Source organism: Falco punctatus (genome assembly GCF_963210335.1).
Source record: "Falco punctatus genome assembly, chromosome: 5".
In the NCBI taxonomy this organism is placed as follows: domain Eukaryota; kingdom Metazoa; phylum Chordata; class Aves; order Falconiformes; family Falconidae; genus Falco; species Falco punctatus.
In genome coordinates this window covers 35,197,646-35,218,479 of record NC_137584.1, presented here as the reverse complement: position 1 = coordinate 35,218,479, position 20,834 = coordinate 35,197,646, and the positions used below count along the sequence as shown (strand labels likewise).

General features: G+C 39.5%; 1 protein-coding gene across 2 annotated transcripts in view; it reads left to right on the top strand.

The window, feature by feature from the left end:
• LDAH (lipid droplet associated hydrolase) overlaps positions 1–20,834 on the top strand; it is a 123,953-nt gene that overhangs the window by 75,622 nt on the left and 27,497 nt on the right. For both annotated transcript variants that reach the window (XM_080390024.1, XM_080390023.1), the window contains exon 5: positions 7,716–7,956. In XM_080390024.1, the coding sequence (XP_080246150.1) occupies positions 7,716–7,956 (241 nt within the window). The remainder of the gene's footprint in view (positions 1–7,715; positions 7,957–20,834) is intronic.

Sequence of the window (20,834 nt, the reverse complement as noted above, 5' to 3'; positions counted from 1 at the left end):
CTTTTTGCCCTTACTGGAGGTATAGCTTCTGATGCCTCAGTCTCCTTCCTTGGAAGCAGTGAAGATTGACCACAGATAGACAGTATATAGTGTTCTGCATAACACTGAAAACTTGTAGATGACAGCTGGTGTATCTTGTTCATCAAAAATTTCAGATCACAAAGCAGTCCTCCATTGGCACTGATCTCTGTGTTTCATTTTGGTAGTTCTGTTGGCTAAAAAAAAACACCTTTCCTGGGATTTGTAAAAAAATTTAATAAGTTCCATATCAGAAAAGGGGGCCCATGCCAGTGGTAGTGCTGTGAGTCTGCCATCTTCTCATCCTGTGCTGGATCATTGGGTTTAGAGGTTTAGATCTTTTTACAAAGCATTATGAAATATGTCACTGGGTGCTGGAGGATTTCTTACGGCCTGATGGGAAGAAAATGCAGAATGCGCTGGGTTTATGATCAGTCTTGTGGTAGAGTGTTAAAAGTTTATGTTATTAACGTAATTCTTTGAATTAGAGAGAAATACATTTTCTGTAGTGTTCTCAACTTCATGTTTCATTCTAACTTTTTAGAGGAGGGGTAAAAACTTTGCAAATAACATTTGATTGGTTTTCTCCTGAAAGGGTATGTTTCTTTTCTAGGCATAACCACTCTGCAAAGGTTCTGCTAGCTTGATGTGTAACTGAAACATGCTGTAATTATTTTTTTTTTAATCGAGTAACCACTTAGACAAAAGGAGGGGTCGAAAGAAAACAAAAATCCCCACGTTCTAAGTCAGTGCATTTACTTTTGATTCTTCCTGAATTATTAGTTCAGCATATATAATATGGTGTAGTTCCAGGACACTGTGGCTGCATGAGAGAAATGAGTGTATAATTAACATTGTCGGGCTTTATGTTAATATTTTTATAGCTTCCTGACACAATATTCTGGTTTTGGAAATTGAGGGTGGCTGTCACATCTGTGTAAGGTGGCATTACTCTCTGTTGCACTGTTCCTGTTGGTAACAGTTCTACAGTTGGAATCTGATAGCTTGGTGCAGCATAAAAGTTGATGAGACTTCTGATACCTCCTTTAACATTTGAATTTTTTCATTTCTTTCTATTTCATCTACTTATGTCACTTGTCCCACCCAAAATATTATTTTGCATCCTTTGCATTTATAACCCTTAAAAATGTGTGGAGTTATGGTTCGCTGCCCATTGCCTTTTTGTTCCCATTTGCCAAGCTATTAGTATTATTTTATATATATTTATATAAAATTTCCATCAGAAATATTATTATCCAGGCCCTTAATTAATTTTTTGCTGTATTTGTGGCTGGCTTGTTTATTTCTCCATAAAAAGCATGCTAAGTCTTCTCTGTGGGACTTAATTCTTATAAAGCACTGTGAAATGTTCAGTGATGAGATTCTTTATTAACTGTGTTTGAGATGCTTGTTCTGTTGCCTATCTAATATGCCCAAACATTCATTTAGGGTGACAGGAGATCTATAAGGTAGAAGGGAAGAAAGTGCACACAGTACGCTCTTACCTCAAACCAGGAGTGAAATAATGTTTTTTCACTTGTGTTCATTCTTTAGTTCTTTTGCTGTGATGAAATCATGCAGGTTTGTTGATATTGAGCTGTAACAGGCAGCTTGCTGATAAACCAACCAGATGGCAGCTTGAACAGCTGAAGAAGAAACCATTCAAGATTTTAAAATATAACTCTATTATATATTATATTGTATTATACTATACTACACTACACTAATCTATATTTTTTATAATTTATGACTGAGCAAAGTGAATGGGCAAGTCCAGAACGTCTTGCTCCAATGAAAGGAAAGCCCACGCCCCAAGCCAACGCTGTCTGGTTTGCCCTATGCATTTTCTTGGAAATCTGCTCGACACAGCTGTGATAAAATAAAGCAAGGACTACTTCCCTGACCCTTGTTGTTTTGCCTGTAGGTTTCTGCATACTGAGTAGAAGAAATTGTGATTAATGTGGCATTCCATGTCAAGCATAGACTGTAGATTACCATTAAGTGCATCGTTATGTTATCTTTGAAAAATTTACTAGCTTTCACTTGACAGATAATAGCTATTCCTCTGCCAACACAACAGAGGAATAACAAAGGAATATGTGGGGTGAACTAATATATATCAAAAGAAGTGTTACTTCTGACAGAGAAACGGCTTTTGCTTTTCGTAGGATTTTGAAGGAATTTTAAATAAAACTTCCTTGCTTTTCTTTCTATCCCTGTGATTTGAAGTCATGCACGTAGTGATGCTGTTGCTACGGAGCAGGGGTGTGTGGCTGCAGGGTCTGTGGGCGAGCTGCAGAACCGTGCTTGGATGCTTTACTGAGTGTCAGTCGGTGTGATGGGTCAGTTATAAAACATAATAGATTGCTTCCTTGCTTCTGCCCGCTGGTTTGATCTCTGGAGTTCCTCGTGGGCTCTGAGTTGCATAACTGGCGTGTGAGCTGAGCCTTCTGGTTTTTGTGTTGGTGGTTATTATGTTAACCATTTCTGCACACCTGGTGATTAAGAACAGATTATGCAGCAGAAGCAAATACTCTCCAAAACCTTCCCCACTCAAAAGTCAGTGTGAGCCTCTAATGACTGCTGCTTCTGCCACTAAAGCAGGGTGTACCAACTGTTTATTTCTGAGGAAGTTTCATTTTCTGATATTTTCGTCAGTGGATCAGAGTCATGTGTTACGAATTTCTTAAAGATCTGAATATGCTTGCAAGGTGTCATGGGCAGGGATGGTCCGTCCATTGGGAGCCAAGGTATGGGACTGAGAAAGCAAATTCACTGACTTGGAGTCTCTTCTAAAGCAAATCTTTAAAATGGCTTCTGCTCCTTTCTGTCAGTTAGCGTCTGCCTTTTCACATCCTGCCTGCTTTTCTCTCCCATTTTGTCACTCTGTATTACGAGCAAGCGGCATGGTGTAACAGCTGTCTCTGGGCCCTCAGCTGTGTGATCTCAGGAAGGTGCACATCTGAGGTGCCTGAATCTGTAACCAGCATTTCATACACATACTCAGGACTACCTGATTTCAAATGTATTAAGCTCCTCCTGGCATTTCAGGAGTTAATTGCTCTGAAAATGGAATATTTTTTTTTAATATGGTTGTAAGTGTAAGTTGTATGGTTTTTAAGCGTGGTTTTACATCCTCAGCACTGTAGTTTACCAGTCCCTGTAACAAATCGTATTACCACTCAAACTTCAAATCATAGCTGATGAATATATTTCAACTCTTTCAGTAGAAGACAATAATGAAAAATATTACTGTGGTGTTTTTTTAGCTTTATCTGATTTGCATATTTTTAGTCTTTTTATAAGGAAACAAACATTTCACAAAAGTCCTTTGCCTGGTATGGTTGAGACTATTATATTGTACAGTGTTAAACAACAATTTACTGTAAATTTAATTCTTCGGCTTTTTATACTCTGTTCTCATTTTAATCAAAACAAAAAAAAAATCCAAATGTTTCTGCAAATCCAAAAACATGCTGAGATAGCCATTAGCTAGCAAAGACTTGAAGGTACTCAGTTGTCACCTTGTCATCTTCTTTTAGATAGGTTAATAGCTGAATACAAACCCCAGATGTACAGAAATATATGTGTTCTTTATTTAAGTAGTTTGGAGGAAGTCTTTGTTTTATTCTTTAGTATTTATATGAAGCGATCATCACATGAAATGAATCATACTCATTTAGGGATCCTGCCTAAACAAAGCTTCTTGGTCAATGCCATACTTTGGGGAACAGACATGTAATATTCTTTGCTCTGAGGGCTCACTTTTCCTGTGAAATAAATAGTTTCTTCTATGTTGCAAAATTTTACCGTGCAGGTCATACATACCTGAAGTTGATGGACTGATTGCTCTAGATACCAAGGTGTATAAACAGTTGATGGACTGATTGCTCTAGATACCAAGGTGTATAAACAGTGACAAAAGTGAAACTTTGAAATTCCCCACGTCTTCCTACTGTGGTGTGTGAAGGAATAACAGGCACAGTATATTGGGCTTCTAGGGTGGTTTGTTCTCTGGACGCATGCTCGGACCATGCCCCATTCATTTTTTCAGTGATACATATTCTGCTTGACTAGGGACTAGGAGCTGCCTTGGCACCACATCGAATTATGTGAAGGGCTTTCAGATAATGTTAGCTTTTTGTTACTTACGTAATATATGTACTTATGTTTACTTGTTGTTAACAAGTTCTAAAACTTCTGAGACACTGTGTCATATTATAGTTCCTTGAACCATTCAGATCTTGAGCCCTGTGTGATTTATAGAGTTAAAAATTAATGATGAAAATAGAAGCAGCTGCCTGGTGACTAACCCAAAGAGCATCTTTGTCTTGCATATTGAACTTTAATGCATGTGTCATCCTGAGTGTTGAAGTCTTGCAGTTTAATAGCATGTTAAATAAGTTGAATGACAGTTTTACAAATACCGTTTATTGTCACAAAAATCAACAGTGACAATTCCAGTATAATGTAAGGATACATGTACTATTTTTAGCGAGTTGACCAAAGCACACCAAGACTAGGTGATATGACCCACAGCTCTCAGTGACTCCTGGGCACAGGGGGTGTTTGCTTTCAGTAGAGTCACTGGCCAACTTTCAGTAGTCCCCTGATCCGCTCAAGTCTCTGTGACTAGTGTCTCTACTTGCCTGACTCTCTGCCTTCGCATGTGTTTAACTGATAAAAACACTGGACTTTGAATTTGGGGTAATTTGGTTAATCTGGATTTCTCTCTCTAGCTGTATGCAATATTGTTTGTATTTTGCCTGATTGGTATCACAAGGAACATCTATCATTAAGTATGAGAATGGTTTCCATAAATAAAGGGGTCATTAACCTTCACACATTACTTAATGGTACGTACTGCGACATTCATAGCTGTGATAATACCTGGTGCTTATGATAGGCAGTGTCCTCCATCTTCAGAAAGACTAGTTTTATAATAATTCTGAAAGTTGTAACTTGGATATAATTCTGTGCCATCTACTTTATTTCAGCTAGTGTAAGTTGGATATAGGTAAGATTCTGGCATTTGAAAGCTAAAAAAATAATTAACTGATATTGACCCTTTGAATCTCATTAATGTCCTTCATTTTACCTGTATATTTCTACTTCACTTACTGCAAGACACAAATATGACATACTTTTTAATGAACATATGTGTCATTATATTAAAATATGTTAAATCTGTTGTATCTGCAGTTGAAGCAAGCCTGCAGTCAAAATCCTGGCTCAGGAAGCTAGCAGTAAGCTAAGAAATAGCTGATAAGTATCTGAAAAATACAGATGTTACATTTCTCTATTACTGTCTGCACAAGATTAAAAAAAAGGAAGACACTAAATAAAATTGTCTTGCATCTTACCACCATTTCATAAATTTGTGTGCCATTAAAAAATACAGGAATGCACGGGACACTCTAACAGCATTCTTGGTTTGTCCTTTTTCCTCCAGGGTTTACCAACTTCCCCCAGTGGTTAGTACAGCACTCCAAGCAACTAGTCCTGTATCTATAAACTGTAATGTCAAAGGATTAATGTGTGCCAGGGAACGCAGGTCAAATCTGCTTTAGATCACAACAGTTTGAGTTCAGCTCCTAGCTGAAGTATCACAAAACTACTATATAATTTAGTACAAGTCTTGCACTCCTATACTTCAGCTGCTGGTTGCCTTTAATAAAAAGAGGCCCAGGACTGCTTTCCCTGAGAATGTATTTTTCTTTGTCTAAAACCAAAGCAGTATCAGCTGGAAAGTTGAAGGATTTCTTAAAATAGTTCTGTATTTGATATAAATAGCACTTTCAAAGTCTGCTTTTGAGACACTGTGGAAAGTACAGCGTGGCAAGTTACTGATGATGGATGCATGATATGGAGGATTCCCTGTCTGCTCTCTGCCTGGATGAACATGGTGACTGGAGGGATGGGGGGCAATGGTGACAAGTTCCTGCCTGCTACAGCAGGTGCATCTCCTCTGTGCCTGCCCCACCAGCCCAGGTGCCTGTGCATGGCAGAGATGAGGCTCGGCAAGTGGAACTGGATGAGGATGGTGGTTGTTCTAGCACAGAGGTGCTGCCAAGTTTAAACAGGCCTACACCCTGCGTCAAAACTGCTGGCAGGTCATTGTCATAGGAGACTCCCTTCTGAAGAGAACAGAAAACCCGATGTGCAGACCAGACCCACTTCTGAGGGAAGTCCGCTGCCTCCCTGGGGCAGCCAGGGTTGAAGATGTGAAGAGAAAGCTGCCCACCCTGGAACAGCCCTCAGGTTATTGTCTGCTGTTGATTATTCAGGTAGGCAGCAATGAAGTTGCAACAAGAAGTCCAAGGGCAATGAAGAGAGACTTCAGGGCCTTGGGACAACTGGTTAAAGGATCAGGAGCACAAGTAGTGTTCTCCTCTGTCCTTCCAGTTGCAGGGAATGATGAGGGAAGAAACAAGGAGAGCCAGGAGATCAAGGGGGTCGAGTGCCCCTCAGTGAGTCCCCTCAGTGAGTTTGCAGATGACACCAAGTTGTGGGGGAGTGTTGATCTGCTGGAGGGCAGGAGACTCTGCAGAGGGATCTGGGCAGGCTGGATCCATGGACTGAGGCCAGTGGTATGAAGTTCAACAGGGCTCAGTGCCGGGTCCTGCCCCTGGGTCACACCAGCCTCACGCAGCACTACAGGCTGGGGCAGAGTGGCTGGAAACTGGCTGGGGGGAAAGGGCCTGGGGGTGCTGGTCAACAAATACTTTTTACAAAATAGTAGTCTAATGTGTGCAATGTGTAGAGTGATATGTGCAATAAGCAGACATATATAAATACATCTATTTTATTTATGCTGTCACAAACAAAGCACAGTGGTTTATATCTAATTATCCGCAAATGCAATATCTAGAACCTCTTTACTTTCTTGATACTTCCGTTACATACTGTAGTCTTCTGTCTGTGAGGCATTTTCCTGTATGAACGCTTACAATATGCTTTTACTTGCAGAAAAAAAGTTGCAGATATCCTTTCAGAATATTTGTTTGATCTTACCATTGGAATATAATTGATAGTAGGTGTATTCATTCATTTTTGGTTAGTGTGGATGGGTTTTTCATTCTATTTTAATGCTACAGTGCATTCTGTTATCATAACTCGTTTTAAAATACATGTGTTTCCCTATGACACAGTGATACTGTGCACCGCTGTGCACACCTTAGTGAAGGGGCTGGGTGCTTAGACTCTTTTTCTGACCAAGCTTACCTATGTTGAGCTGCAGACTGAAAACCCTACGTGTTGTCAAAACAAAGTTCCCATTCACAGAGGCTGACGTGTTTTTAATTTGTTTGGTTGGTTTCCTTAGAGAAAATAGGTTATCAGATGGAATGGGAAGCACTGTACTCCTGCTGACAGGAGAGCCGGGACAGCCCGAGGTGGCGATGCTGCCCGATGCCCCTGGCGGGTCGCCATCCCCTGATGCCGTGCTTCCTCCTGCGGGCCACTCTCCTGCTCAGCATTCCCCCTCCTCACCCATAAAACATCAGGAACATGTATTTGTTTGCATCGTCTTTTAAATAATGTAACCTGGGCCCACCACAAAGCCTAAGTGTCTGAGGTGCTGCATGCCTGGAAAGCCGACTGCATTTCAGGCAGAGACTCATTTAAAAACGCAGCCTCCTAGGCTGGGCTGTGGTGCGTAGGCCTTTGCTGACAGATGTTTTCTCCTGGCCTGGCAGGTTCTTCGCTCTGTGCTGCTGTTTCCAACCATAGAGCGTATGGCTCAGTCCCCTCAAGGAAAGCTCATGACCCCTTTGCTGTGCAAACTTCGTTACGTTCTGTACATGCCCGTCTACCTGCTGTCCTTCCTACCAGAGGGAGTCAAAGCCTCCCTGGTGCGGTTTGCTCTGCGGGGAATGAAGACCTGCGATGAATCATCCATAACAACTTCTGTGAATCTCTTCAGTGTGGACTGCATCGGTGAGCACCTCTTATTTTGTTACACCAACTTTTTTATTGCTTTCATTTAGTAAACGTTGATGTAGTTTTGTGGGCAAAAACTTTATACTAAAGCATGAATAAGTTTTGAAGGACAGATCTAATTTTTCTCAAACTTAAGAGCATGGGTACAGGAAAATCTCAAATGAGTCAGTTAAAAACAAAATCTTAAGGGGAAAAAAATAAAATATTTTTCCAAAGAATATATATATTTTTAAGAAAACTGACCTATATTGCTAACAGTATCTCATGATTAAAACAGTTTTGCAGTCAAGTTTATGTTACTTAATGTCTGTTTACGTTTTGCATTTCATTCATACTGGACGGTGAAAAGAAATCAGTCATCTGTTTCACAAAGTGTTCTTTGCATATGTTTTTTTAAGGCTATGATTTAACCAGCTGTATAGATTTTGTCTTCTGAATTGGAATATTGGTAAATTCAGAAAAGGGGCTTCAGCCTACAGGGATACATTGAAGTTACTTTACGCACAGAAGAATTTCAGCACTTTTTGGGGCATACAGAGAAAGATAGAAGATCAACGTTCCTCCAGCGCGTATTGTACACGTATTTTTCACATTGTAGTGAAAGAAACAGTTTTAACAAAGGGAATAATTTCAGATGAGTTATCTTAAGCTTAGAATGAAAACCAGAATATGTATCATACTGTACTCCAGGTATTTTGGTAAGTCAGCAGTTGAAAATAATTTGTAATAGAGTTTGCATGCTAACACAATAATAATAGCGAGATGGAAGTTTTGATTACATTAATAGTAGTAAGAACACATTTCTACATGACCAGTTACGCTGCATCTGTGATTGCAGCGAGGTCCTATAGCTTTCACGAATATCTGTGGATGTGTTGGTCTGTATTGGAGGCTTGCTGTAGGACTGCACAGAGACTGAAAGACTGAAAACAGGATGGACAGTGAGGGTTCTTACTGCCAAACCTAGACAGCCTTGTTTATGTTGTACAAACCTGGCATAATGACAATCGCTGTGTTGCAGAACCTGGTGCCTGACAGAATCAGGCTCCGGGTTGATAACGTATATTTCTGATAAGGAGTACTGTGGTTTATTGCTTGAGTTCCTATTAATGTATGGCAGTTTTATGATGACCGAGGAGAAAGCAAGCATTCAGTTATATGTACAGTAGCCTTTCAGGCTTCTTCCTTTGATAATTTAGTCTCAGAGAAAGGTATGTGAAGGGCTGTGGGGTCGCATCTCCACAAGCCAGGAATCCTTCTCTGGTCCCCACAGATAAACTTTTACCTCTCAAAACACATTATCCACATCCAGGGTTGTATTGCGAATGGTCCTTGGCCTGCATTAACCTCAAAAAAAAGCACAGCCAGCCATTGTCTGTGAATGCTGTTTGGCCCAGACCACAGCCGTGGCAGGCATAATTTAACAAAACAGATTTTATGTGCTGCTGTCGGAGCCTGACTGTCCAAGCTCTTCAGTCCCCAGGTGAATGAGCCCAGCTGATGTGTGCATGTCAGCCTGTTGTGATTTTCTGTGTGCACCGGTGTCTGATCTGTGTCCAAGCTGTAAGGTAAATTAAGGCAAGAAACCAGGCTGAAGGCTCATAGGATGCGATCTCTGCCTATGTTCATTTGTCAAATATTGACTGAATTTGTTATACCAGAATGAAACCCCCTGTGAGCCAGTGTCCTGAAAAACGTGCATAAATAGGCCTTATTGATGCAACTAGTTTCTTTGGACTTAGGATACCATCTCTTTCAAGCAGAATCCCCTTTTGATTTCATCTTTGGAAAATTACGATGTTTTACAGCCCAGTGACTCAGGACCACATGTGTGGATTAATAATCTTAGGGCATTCCAGATATTGCCTGTTAACCTTCTCTTGTATTGTTTGTGGATAATAGAAAATGTTAGCATTCGGCAAAAATTTTCTAAACCTAGCACAACAACCAAGTCTGTCTTATGGACTGCTCACCTGTGAGTTACTGAAGCCTCTGAATTTGTGGTAAATGTTTTTCTGATTGATTCCTTGTCCCTTAATAAACTGCTAGATATGGTTCAGAAACATTCAGCAAATGAAGTTGTTTCTCCTCTCCAGGAAGGTTGCATGTCAACTCATTAAAAATATACATATTGCCTTTGGCATGTACAGCTGTTGCATTACTGTAATTGTAATAAAAGCTGTGATTAAGGGCAGAAAAGATGGTAAAACTTTCCTTAAAACTAATACGTCCGTTAAAACAAATCAACCTGCCAGGGATTTGTTACCACATCCAAAGCTTAGTCACAACAATGTTTTCTCTCCTCTTGAAAGGAAATGAGATTTGAAAACTTAATTATAGCGGAACTCTAAGACTGAGTGCTGCTCCCATTGACATCCAGAGTGAAAAGCTCCATTCAGTGGCAGCAGAGTCAGACCCTTGGTTGAAAGAGTCAGTGAAAGAAGAATTACATTACCTCTCTGTCCCACTGTTTCAAATTGTGTTTGTTCCTGCTTCTTATTCAAACTCATCTTTCCATTGTCCTAACTTTACGGTTGATGATACATAGAAGCCCCAGTCACACAGCAGAAAGCATTGCGATGACACTGTGCAGAAAGGTTGCATCATGTAACATCTTGTCCCAAAGGGGAAATAGTACAGAAAGAGGAGAGACAGCAGGGACTGTAAAGAAAATGGATTGTAAGGAAGGGTGGGAAGACATAGTGCATAAATAATAAAGGACCTATTATAAATAAGCAGAGGGGTCTGAAGGCAGTTTGCCTACCTGGATTAAACTTCTAGCAAAGATATCTTAGGGCAGAAAAAGCATTACAATGAAGAAACTAGCATTTGAGTACTTGCTTTCATGAACGTAGGAGATGAATAGACAGAAAAAGATGTTAGTGACCTTGATTTATCTGAAACATTGTCACTTTGTTTATTCAGGCTAGCAAAACAAGGCTACCTCTATCTAGCACAGTGGTGGTTGTTCTACAAATCATGTACAGCCCTGCAATGCTGGAATACTTTGGCACTCCAGTCCATTGAAACTGGTAAACATTTCTTTGGTGACAGATGCCAGTAGCAGACTTACAGTGACAGTAAACCATTCTATCTACACGGGACAGGATTTATTGTCCAGCCATTTGACTGGCAAACTTCCTCCATTTGTTTCTGTAAAATTTCCACAAAAGTACAGACATTACATAATGGGTAAACACTGCAAGGCTTTTATGAGAGGCAGGCTCACAGGTCAGAGGTTAACGTCTGGATGACAGTGAAGATACAGATAAGCACAATAGCAAGAAAAAACTCCAACTGGCCCAAATGAAGTGTGTCCTTTGTGATCTTGAACCTGTGACTTGCCCGGAGGAATCTCCCTGTTTGTTTAACCTGTTTGGGGAGCAGGGGAGCACTGTACTCAGGGGCAGGGGGAGGTCTGCTTTGTGCACTTCGGGCAGGTTGGGAAGGAGGGTACTGAGAAACCTGAAATGAGGTTTTCAGATGGGTTTAGACTGTCACATGAATGAAGGCTGGAGACAGTAAATTTGCAGTTTATTTTCAGCGTCCAAGAGATGTTGTAAGACAAGGAACTAAGATTAAAATTAAGAGTTTGGATTAAAATTTTTTCTTGTTCCAGTTGTGGAGACATTCAGATTTCATGTGAAGTGTTTACATTTCACGCATTTTACAGAGAGAAAGGGCTAAGGCAGTTTGGGACATTCCACTTTTATTCCCACAGGACTGTATATGAAACAAGAGTCCCAACTGCAGTATTGAGCCTTGTCTCCCAGCAGTAGCTAATTCCCTCTGTTGGCTGTACAGGATGACAAAATTACATCCCTGAAGTGCCATAGAGTAAAAAGCTTTCTCATAAGATAAAAATTGCAGAACTGTCAAATAGCACCTGGGAGATAAATTTGTATCAGAAGGCAATGAAACATAGGCTTCCAGTTGCTATGAAAATGGAACATAAGCATTTAAATTGACTACGTTATTTCAAAATTTTACCTCCGGGGAGCCAACTGGAAAACTACATTCTGAGTTTGAATTATCCCAACCATGGGATCTGTCATGTCTTGAGATCTGCTTCTATTCCAGTTCTGTCTTCCTAATCAAAGAGATTTTAAACGTGACATTATGGGTGGTCTTCATCTGACCAGTGTGGACATCATGCTGTCTGAATAGCTGACATGTAAAGCATGACAGGGAATCACACCCTACAAATGACTGTTCCTTTTTATGGACTGCAAAGGGACCCTCTGTCTACTAGATACCTAAAAGTAGAGGAGATAAATCCCACTCCGTATTTACTGGCTGTTCGTTTTGCTGCAGACATCAGGAAACAGCGTAGTCTGAACTGTCTGTGCAGCCTTCGCCCTTGCTGCTAGGACAGTAAGATATCCTGTCCTTTGGCTGCATGAGCATTTACAGCTGCTGGTTTCTAGCAAGAGTCCTGTTTCCCACCTTCTTTGAAACTTCGCTTTACATCTTCACCTCCGTTTCCTGTAAGATGGCAAATAAGTAAGACAAGATGGCAGATTTTTGGAGAGCTCTTTTGGGGGACTAAAATGCTGTAGAAATAACTACCCATCTAACTGAAGTACTTGGGTAAGGACAATGCGTGGTTTTATATTAATGGCACTCATTAGTGCCTCCACCTATTCTGCTTATATTTTTGAGAGTTAAAAAACAGTGTTTAAAGTATTAGGTAAGCACTTGATAAATGAATTCACCTGAAATGGTGAAATAAGAGTGCTTTGCCCCATGAAGAGTATTTTTAAAACCTGTATAATCACATAGCTATTTTTTTGTTTGTTTGTTTTTTAATTCAAATGGTGTTCTTTTCTTGCACTGAAATTAAAATTTAACTTGTAAAAGTAACAGAAGATATGATGAGCACCTCTAAATTCAGCATGGAAGGCAAAGCTCTTTTGGTTTTGTTTTATGCAGCAAAATTGAAAGAGCTCTGCTTTCTGTGCTGAATGGAACTAAAACTCTCCATTGGGGCATGCAAGGCCAGGGGGGAGTTGCACATTATATTCTCATCTAGGTTTTATTATTTCAAGCGCTGTACTAGCACATTTAAAAAAGAACCTGACATTCAAGAGAAGCAATGAGCTATTGCCCAGCATCACATAGCTGATAAGCAGCAGAACTGTACATAGACCTATGTCCCAGGGCAACAGTTGATCTACTGAACCTGCTTTAACCATTAGTTTAACCTTATAAATATATATACATATGTTAGTCATGAACAGCTTCCATGAACCACATTGGTTAGACAGACTGACATGCATGCAGTGCATTTTAAAGTAGAGACAGAAACTGGTACTACAAAGGATTTCAGGTAGCACCTTGCGATCTCACACCTACATTTTTTATAGTGGGCAGGAGAATAAAAGTTTTCCCTCCTCCCTCACTGCTGGACAACTGTGCAAAGATCTTTGAATCTAGACCGGTACATTTCCAAGTTGATTTTCCAGGCTAACTGAAATCTAAGTCCTGTAGTAAAAAAGTGATTGTCTTGTTTCTTCTGATGAATGAACATTTTAAACAACTTGTGGCTGTAATGCAGAAATTATTTCAAGGTTATTTTTCTACTTTTACAATTAAATATGTATAGAATTTCAGACATGATGTATAGCTAGACAGAATTTCATGGAGAACAGAATTTGCTGATGTGGGACGTAAATTACATCTACATAAACTAAACACTATTAAATCTCTGCAGTGTAGTGTAGTATATCACAGGCAGGCAAAAAGGATGAATCAGCAGGTCTCCTTTCTTCTTCCTACACGCATTCTTTGATACTCAGTGGGGCAGAAAGAGGTCAAAATGATACAGGAGATAATCTCCCTCGCTCTCACTAGCATCTAACATTCAAGAGAAGTCATCTTTCCTGAAATCAGGTAACTCTACAGCTGTCTCTTACAAGGTGTTTTTTGCCTGTATCTGAATTCACTACTGCCAGTTATTGCCGAGGGTCAAAAAGCTGCTTTAGGTGGCCCAGCAGTCTGGCCCGGCATGCTAAAACTTCTGATTCTGCAGTTTCTCGGCAGGCTTCTGTATGCTGTCACAGTTGAGTCCTATCCACTTCTGACATTTTAAGTGATGATTGTAATATGTATTTCTGCAAAGTGTTTAAGAGCGTGTTTCCTTACCTGTGGAAACACAGTAATATTTTATCACCTGCTTCGCAGGAGAAGGGGCCAAAGAATAACAGTCTTTAATATTTTCATGTTTCCTCTGCTACTGTTTATTTTCCTGTGTGGTGCCTGACTAAAATGTTTGTTTAATGCAGTTGGACAACTCACCTTACCAAGGCAGCACTTAAGCTGACGGAAAAAACTCACATCTGCTTTATTCTTTCTGTGAGTGAACTAAACTTTTCCTTATTTCGTAGTAGGATGCTCATATTAAATTACTGGAGGCAGGCAATGACTTTTATGTATTTATAGTCCTATTTATTTTTTAAAGTCAATCTGCTTCATAATTTACCCTATTTCCAAAAGAAAGAAAGATGTTTAACAAGGACTTTTATTACTTGCAAAAGCTTTTACTTTCCTGTGAAAGCCTTGTGAAAATAATAGTAATAATGTGGAAATTTCTCATTATTTATTTCTGTTAATTATTCCTCTTTTTCTTCTTGGAGGGAAAACCCAACGTAAAAACCTCCCGTCATAAATATTACTCATAAGGCGTGAATGTTTTGATAGTGGAACTGGTGATCGTTTCCATGAAATGTGAGGCACAGTTGGGATTTGGTTGGGAAAGGGGAGATTGTTTATTCACCCCTGGTGGGGTTTCATCCCCAGGGATATGATTTACTCCCACAAATTTGCAGCGAATCTAATGATGTGTTGCAAATGGCATGAAAAAGGAAGGGGTAACATCAACAAATCAGAAAAGATGTTGAAAATAAGTGTGTGCCAGTTAAGTGCTAGCAGCTTTGTGCTAGCCAGTGCCAGATAGCCATCTGCAAATGGGCACTTTTATTTTCCCTGGGCCAAATACAAAGACCCCTGAATTCAGGGGAAGGATTCCCTTCTGCAGTAGGCTCACACCTTTTGTCTCAGAGGTGTCTGTCTAAACTTCCCCAAGGAATATCTGGAGTAGGGCTTGTAACTCTCTCATAACTTGTGTTTACTTGTTGGGAATTTAGCTTGATTCATCAAAATCTTTCATCATGCAGTCCCAGCAAAGCACTTAAACACAGGCTAAATTCATACACATGAGTAAACTATAGGCATTTGTGTCTTGGAATAAGGTGTGGGTTTCTTGAACGTGACGTTTACAAAGCTACTAATGAATGCAGTACCTGTCATTCCATGTGCCTAAAGGGGACACTGGTCTTGATGTAATTCCTTATAGTCAGCTAAAACCATATTGCAATCTGCCTTGCTGCTGCTTCTTGTCATGAAAATGTCCCCCAGCTTTTACCTCTCCCTTGCCTAATTCTTTTGCATGACAGTATTGGCAAGAGGATAATGCCTGCAGAGTCTTCTTGGATCTTTGGAGGAAATACTGACTTGTCTTGAGGAAACCCCATGGTGCAGGAGATTGCTTGCTTGTTAGTGCAATGGTCAGGTCTATTTAAAATGAGCTTTAAAAACAGTGGTTTATGTTTAATGAAGGATGGTGTAGAGTTCACCCGTCAAGCCAATCAAGGCCACTCCACATGAGAGGAAGTTCACCTTGTTCAAAGGATGGGTAGTTCAGTTGCTGAATTTCATCAGGGGTTCCTCAAGAAAGAGTCAGCGTCAGGTCCCTATCCAGAAAAGCACTTAAACTGACCTCCATATGCAACTCACATGCATAAACCCTCATCTAGTAGAGCATATTAATCCTAGTAAAGCTCAGACAGGAACCACAGTGTGGAGATGCTAAATCGCTGCAGTGTCCATCCTGGCCGCTCCCTGTGGGACTGAGCACCACCAACACCAGACCTTTCTATACTCCTTTTGCAGGGTAAGAGAGCAGACACTTTCCAAAACCAAAAATCTGGACTCCAGCAGAAATCCCGTCATTACAGCCATCTGCCAGGGTATGTGAGATCTTAAACTGGAGATTAATTTTTCCAGCTAAGGGATAGTTCTGTCATTTGAAGATGATGGGAGTTGTTCCAAAGTAACTTAGGGCAGGATTTCAGTTTCCATCACACACCCCACTTCACCTGCACATGCTTCATCACACAAAATAAATGTTTTTCACACTCCTCAACAAAGCATCTATTGTTTGTAGAGCACCTGGGTGTAATTGTTGAATAGCTTCTTATTTTTGCCTTCAGTCTCTACTGTGGTTTCTCAAGCACAGCTGCCTGATTTTCTTGTATAGTTTTGATCTTCCTGCAGCTATAGTACCAAGCATATTGTAGAAGTCCATCATAACAATTGCAGCTATTTCTGCCTGTTTATGTCGATCATGGTTATATATTAACTGGTATGTTTTCATTCTAAATTCAAGTGTAAACTTAAGCAGAACCCAAAGTCAATGTTTATATCTTGTAAACCTCTAAACATCAACATTTTATCTAATGTGTGTGTGCATGTGTGGAAGCACATGTTCCTGCATTAGTCATCCTTGATACTAAGCAGTTCCTTCTGTTTGATGTTTTAAACAATAAGTTATACAATATTTCCGAGATTGCTGTTGGCAATAATTACTGGTAGAAAATATGTTTTCCCCATAGGAAATTACACTACTGTTTGGTATTATTAGTTCTTACCACTGTTTTCTGACTCCTTCTGAGAACACAGATTGCTTCCTCAAGAGCAAAGAATAAACTGGAAAGGAAACTAGTGTTACCCCTGAAGAACCTTACAATTAGATGGGTGAACTTACCAGGAAAAACTGTGACCAGCTAGTAGTACATTCCCTGAGTTCAGTCTCCTTTTTGCAGGGCATTTCGATTTAGCCTGGGAATCCAACCTAGAATTGATTCATCACTTTGCAGTTTAAGCAATTTTGCTTTAGAGTTTAGAGGACTTTTGAAAGAGCCATGTTACAGCATGTCAAAGTACAGATGAGCTCTGTTGCACATGAAAATAGTAGGTTTTGGCAATAATTGTCCCATTGAAGTGATACTGTTTTCTTCTAGTACCCTCTGCTTTAGTCTCTCAAAAGGATGAGCAAATCTCTGTATTCATATCTGCAACTCAAGTGTTGAACAGTCAAGAATTTCGAATTTTAGACTCTAAAATCTTTAGAGCAGAAATTGTGTTTTTCCTGATGGTCTGAATAGCCTCTGACACACTGAAGTCAACTCTTGGCTGGGACTTTCAGCATTCCCACACAGTATAACTACTTCTTAGTTGCAAAAAAGATCTAATAAGGCAGTCGGTTAGGACTCTTTCCTTCTGCTACAATTTTCAGCAAATTACCAATTTACTTATATATTTTCCAGTTTACCTTTACAAATGCCAGGAATGAATGGGAATTAAAACTTGCCAATGATTTGCATATTTTTTAAGTATTTCTCAAGCATTTTTTAATACCAGTTTATTGTGAAATTATCCTGCTGCCAGGCAGATTTACTAAGGGAGGCATCAGCGAAGCCTTCTGGGAAAAACTGGACTAAGAATCTGTAGAGGTTCTGTGGGAGTCTCTTGTGTGACAGAAGAAAGCATCCTTTCAAGCTTTTCTATCTGCAGTACTGCCAGTACCTGACAATGTGTCCCCAGTCTCTACTGTGGTCCTTAGCCAATGCAAACAAGTGTCTAAAGTAATAGCAATAATAGCAATTAAATGGCAAATAGTGAAATAGCAGATGCGTTCTGTGAAAAACTTGACAGTAAATGATAGTTTTGTAAGGCAGAGTATCAGAACTGTCCTGGGAAGCTACAGGGTCAACATGGGAAAGAGAGATGTATGGAAACAAGCTATAGAGAGTGAGAGACTAATGAGAGTGTAATGAGGTTGCTTGTTTTTCACAAAACATAAGACATGGTTATTAAAACCACTGTACTTCCTCAAAAGAATATTTGCAAGTATACATGGGTGTATAGAGGTTGGAGCACTTTCAATCAGACCAGTGTCATGGGAGCTTTGGCTTCCTTGACCATGAAAAAGTGATTAACATTGAATCATTTAGTAAAGAAGGCCTGATGATGAGTTTAAGGGGAAAGATAAAAACAAATTCTCTATCATGAGCAAAAGTGCACTCATGAAGGATCTAAAATTATGCTAGAAAAAGAGATTTATAAGACATCAAAGAAATACTGGCAGGAAGATGGTAGATGATCTAGGTGATGTGCAAGTAATGTAAACTTCAAAAGTATGGAAAATAAAGTAGTCTTGCAAGCTTTTAAAAATCATCAAAATTAATAGTTAATTGGCTTAACAGACATAGGTGAGAGAACTGACAGAACTAGAATATCAATATAAAGGGACCTAAATTTATTGGTAAAGAAGAGCAGGGAGAAAGGAGGATGTATGGACCTGTATTTAAAGACAGGGAGACTTGCTGAATATTGTGTCCACCAGACCATGACAGATGGATTCAAGAGACTTTTTCTGAGGAAATTCCAAGCCATCCAAAGAGCAGTATGTAGTGTGCTTGATGTCTGTAGAGGAAGGAATTCAGCAACATTTAGACTGTTCATCCAGTTTTCATAATGCATTGCCTTTCATTTATGTATTTATGCTAGGACAGTAATAGTTAACATGTCTACAAACATAGAGCTCTATTCATCCACTAATCCCCTTAAAATCCTGTCATAGTTGGTGGACGCTTGTCTAACCTATCTAAGTGACTACTTTAGGATAACATGAATTGTGTTCTTTCCACTGACTGTGAAGGAAGAAAAATTAAGCTTTAGATACCCATATTTAATGAGGTGAATCCCATGACAGGTGTCAAGTAACTATGTCCTTCAAGGAAAAAAATATAGATAAGAGTTGTTTAGACTAAACAAGGGACAACTGATAGAGGTGGTAAGAATTTTCAAGTAAAGAACAATTTAATTCACATGTCCATGATAGACAAGGTAACGTGTAATGGAGTACATTGCAACAAAGGTGATTCAGTTTAGATTTTAGTTAGTTTTAAGAATAGAATTGTAGACTGGATTTCGTAGGAAGGTAATAAAACTTTCATTTGTACTTCCTAAGGACAGGATGGATAAGTATCTGCTGAAAATGACACAGTATCATTTATTCTCCTTAAGACTAAAAGACCGATGGAAATTCCTCCAGCCCTGCAATTTCATACACACTAATTAAAGATCCAAGAGTAGGATCCAGAATTTCAGAACTCTAATAAGAGGCAATTTGCCACAGTAAGAACCAAGCAAAACAGATGAACAGACGCAACAGATAATGTTTGAGGAAACCAAAATATAAGCAAAAAACGTCAGGCACTAGTGGAAAGCAGATCTAAAAATTCAGGAAATGTCTGAATATCTAAATGAATCTACATTCTGCAGGTTGAATGTATGACAGAGAAATGTTATAGTACGACCTGGCAAAGATAGGTGGGTTGCCTCTAGAATCAGCTAAATGAGCATAGGACTGGTGGTTCTACTGGCATATGATTATCTGTACTGTTTAATGGGTTTCCTGGTATGGTTTTAGCCTTCTCTAACTAGCATTCTTCTAGTATTCAGGCATGGTTCAGGAGTTAGCACTGCCATGTACCCTTCCCAATAAGCTGTTTGGGTAGAGGAAAAATTAAACTGTGAAAACAAGCCGTTCTATTCCAGCTGGCCTCAGGGCCACAAAATAGTTGCTGGCTTCTTTTAACCTGCAAAAGCAGCAACAGTTTGATTGTTGAAAAGCAGTTGTGAGAGAACAGACTGTGGAAATTTGGCTTCACAGTTGTCAAAGCAGAAGCTGGGAAATTGGTAAGTCCAAGTAAGAGATGGTGCATTTAGTGTTTGAAGGGGGGTAATACAGATTAGGAAAAGGCATTTTACAAAGGTATTGATCAGTGAAAAGAGGAAAGGCTATCAAAAGCAAGCCAGTGTGGAATATGGTCTTTACAGAACACTGTTTATGGGACAACAGAGCAGATTGTTTTCTAACAAATGAGTACTTGATGATGATAAAGGCAGATAAATCATTATTCTCCAAACCATCAAGCCACGTCTGGAAGTACTATACTATGCCTTGGGTTTGAGAGTAAACCTGTAAGTCTCTAACATCAGAGAAGGCAAACTAATAAAAAAGATTTGTTCAGACTTTTATGTAAGAAATGCGGACTAAGTAAGCAAGTTGTAGCCACTTTTCAGTGTTTTACCTGAATCTAGTAGAATTGATGTTCAGTACGTGTGACCCTGATAGTACAGTACTAACCTAGCAGGATATCTTCCTAGAGACAGTAACAAATATTGCAAAAAAATTAGTTCCAAATTTGAGGAATGTAGGCATTTTTATACTAACTGAGATATACCGTTGAGTTACACAGGAACTAATACCTGGAAATGAGATCAAAAGTCCATCCTGTCCAGCCTCTCAATTCCAGTAGCAGTCAGAACAAAATGCTTCCAAGAAGAGGGCAAAAACTCTGCAATGCAAAAGTGTCTGCCAGTTGGTAAAGGCATCATTCTTAGAGGTAGAAGCTTAAAGACCTGAAGCTTTTCTAGTGGTATGTATCTCTAAACTTTGGCTGTAGCTCGTTAATAGAGTTCCCAGTATTTGTTGACTTCCAGTGTCTTTGTTGTCACTTGCTACTTTCTTAGCCCTGAGAGGTTCTCACTGTAACAGGCTGTATCCCACGTGCTGTATCATATGTGGTGTGAAATGGATTTCCTGTTACAGGTTCTGATTAATTCTACCTCTTAATATTCATTTGTAAATGAGTTGCAAAAGTTTTTTTTAAGAATTAAAGCAGTATCTTCTGGGCCTGGCTGCACTTCAGATTTGTGTTTTTTAATCATAATGAGCTGTCTTTTAT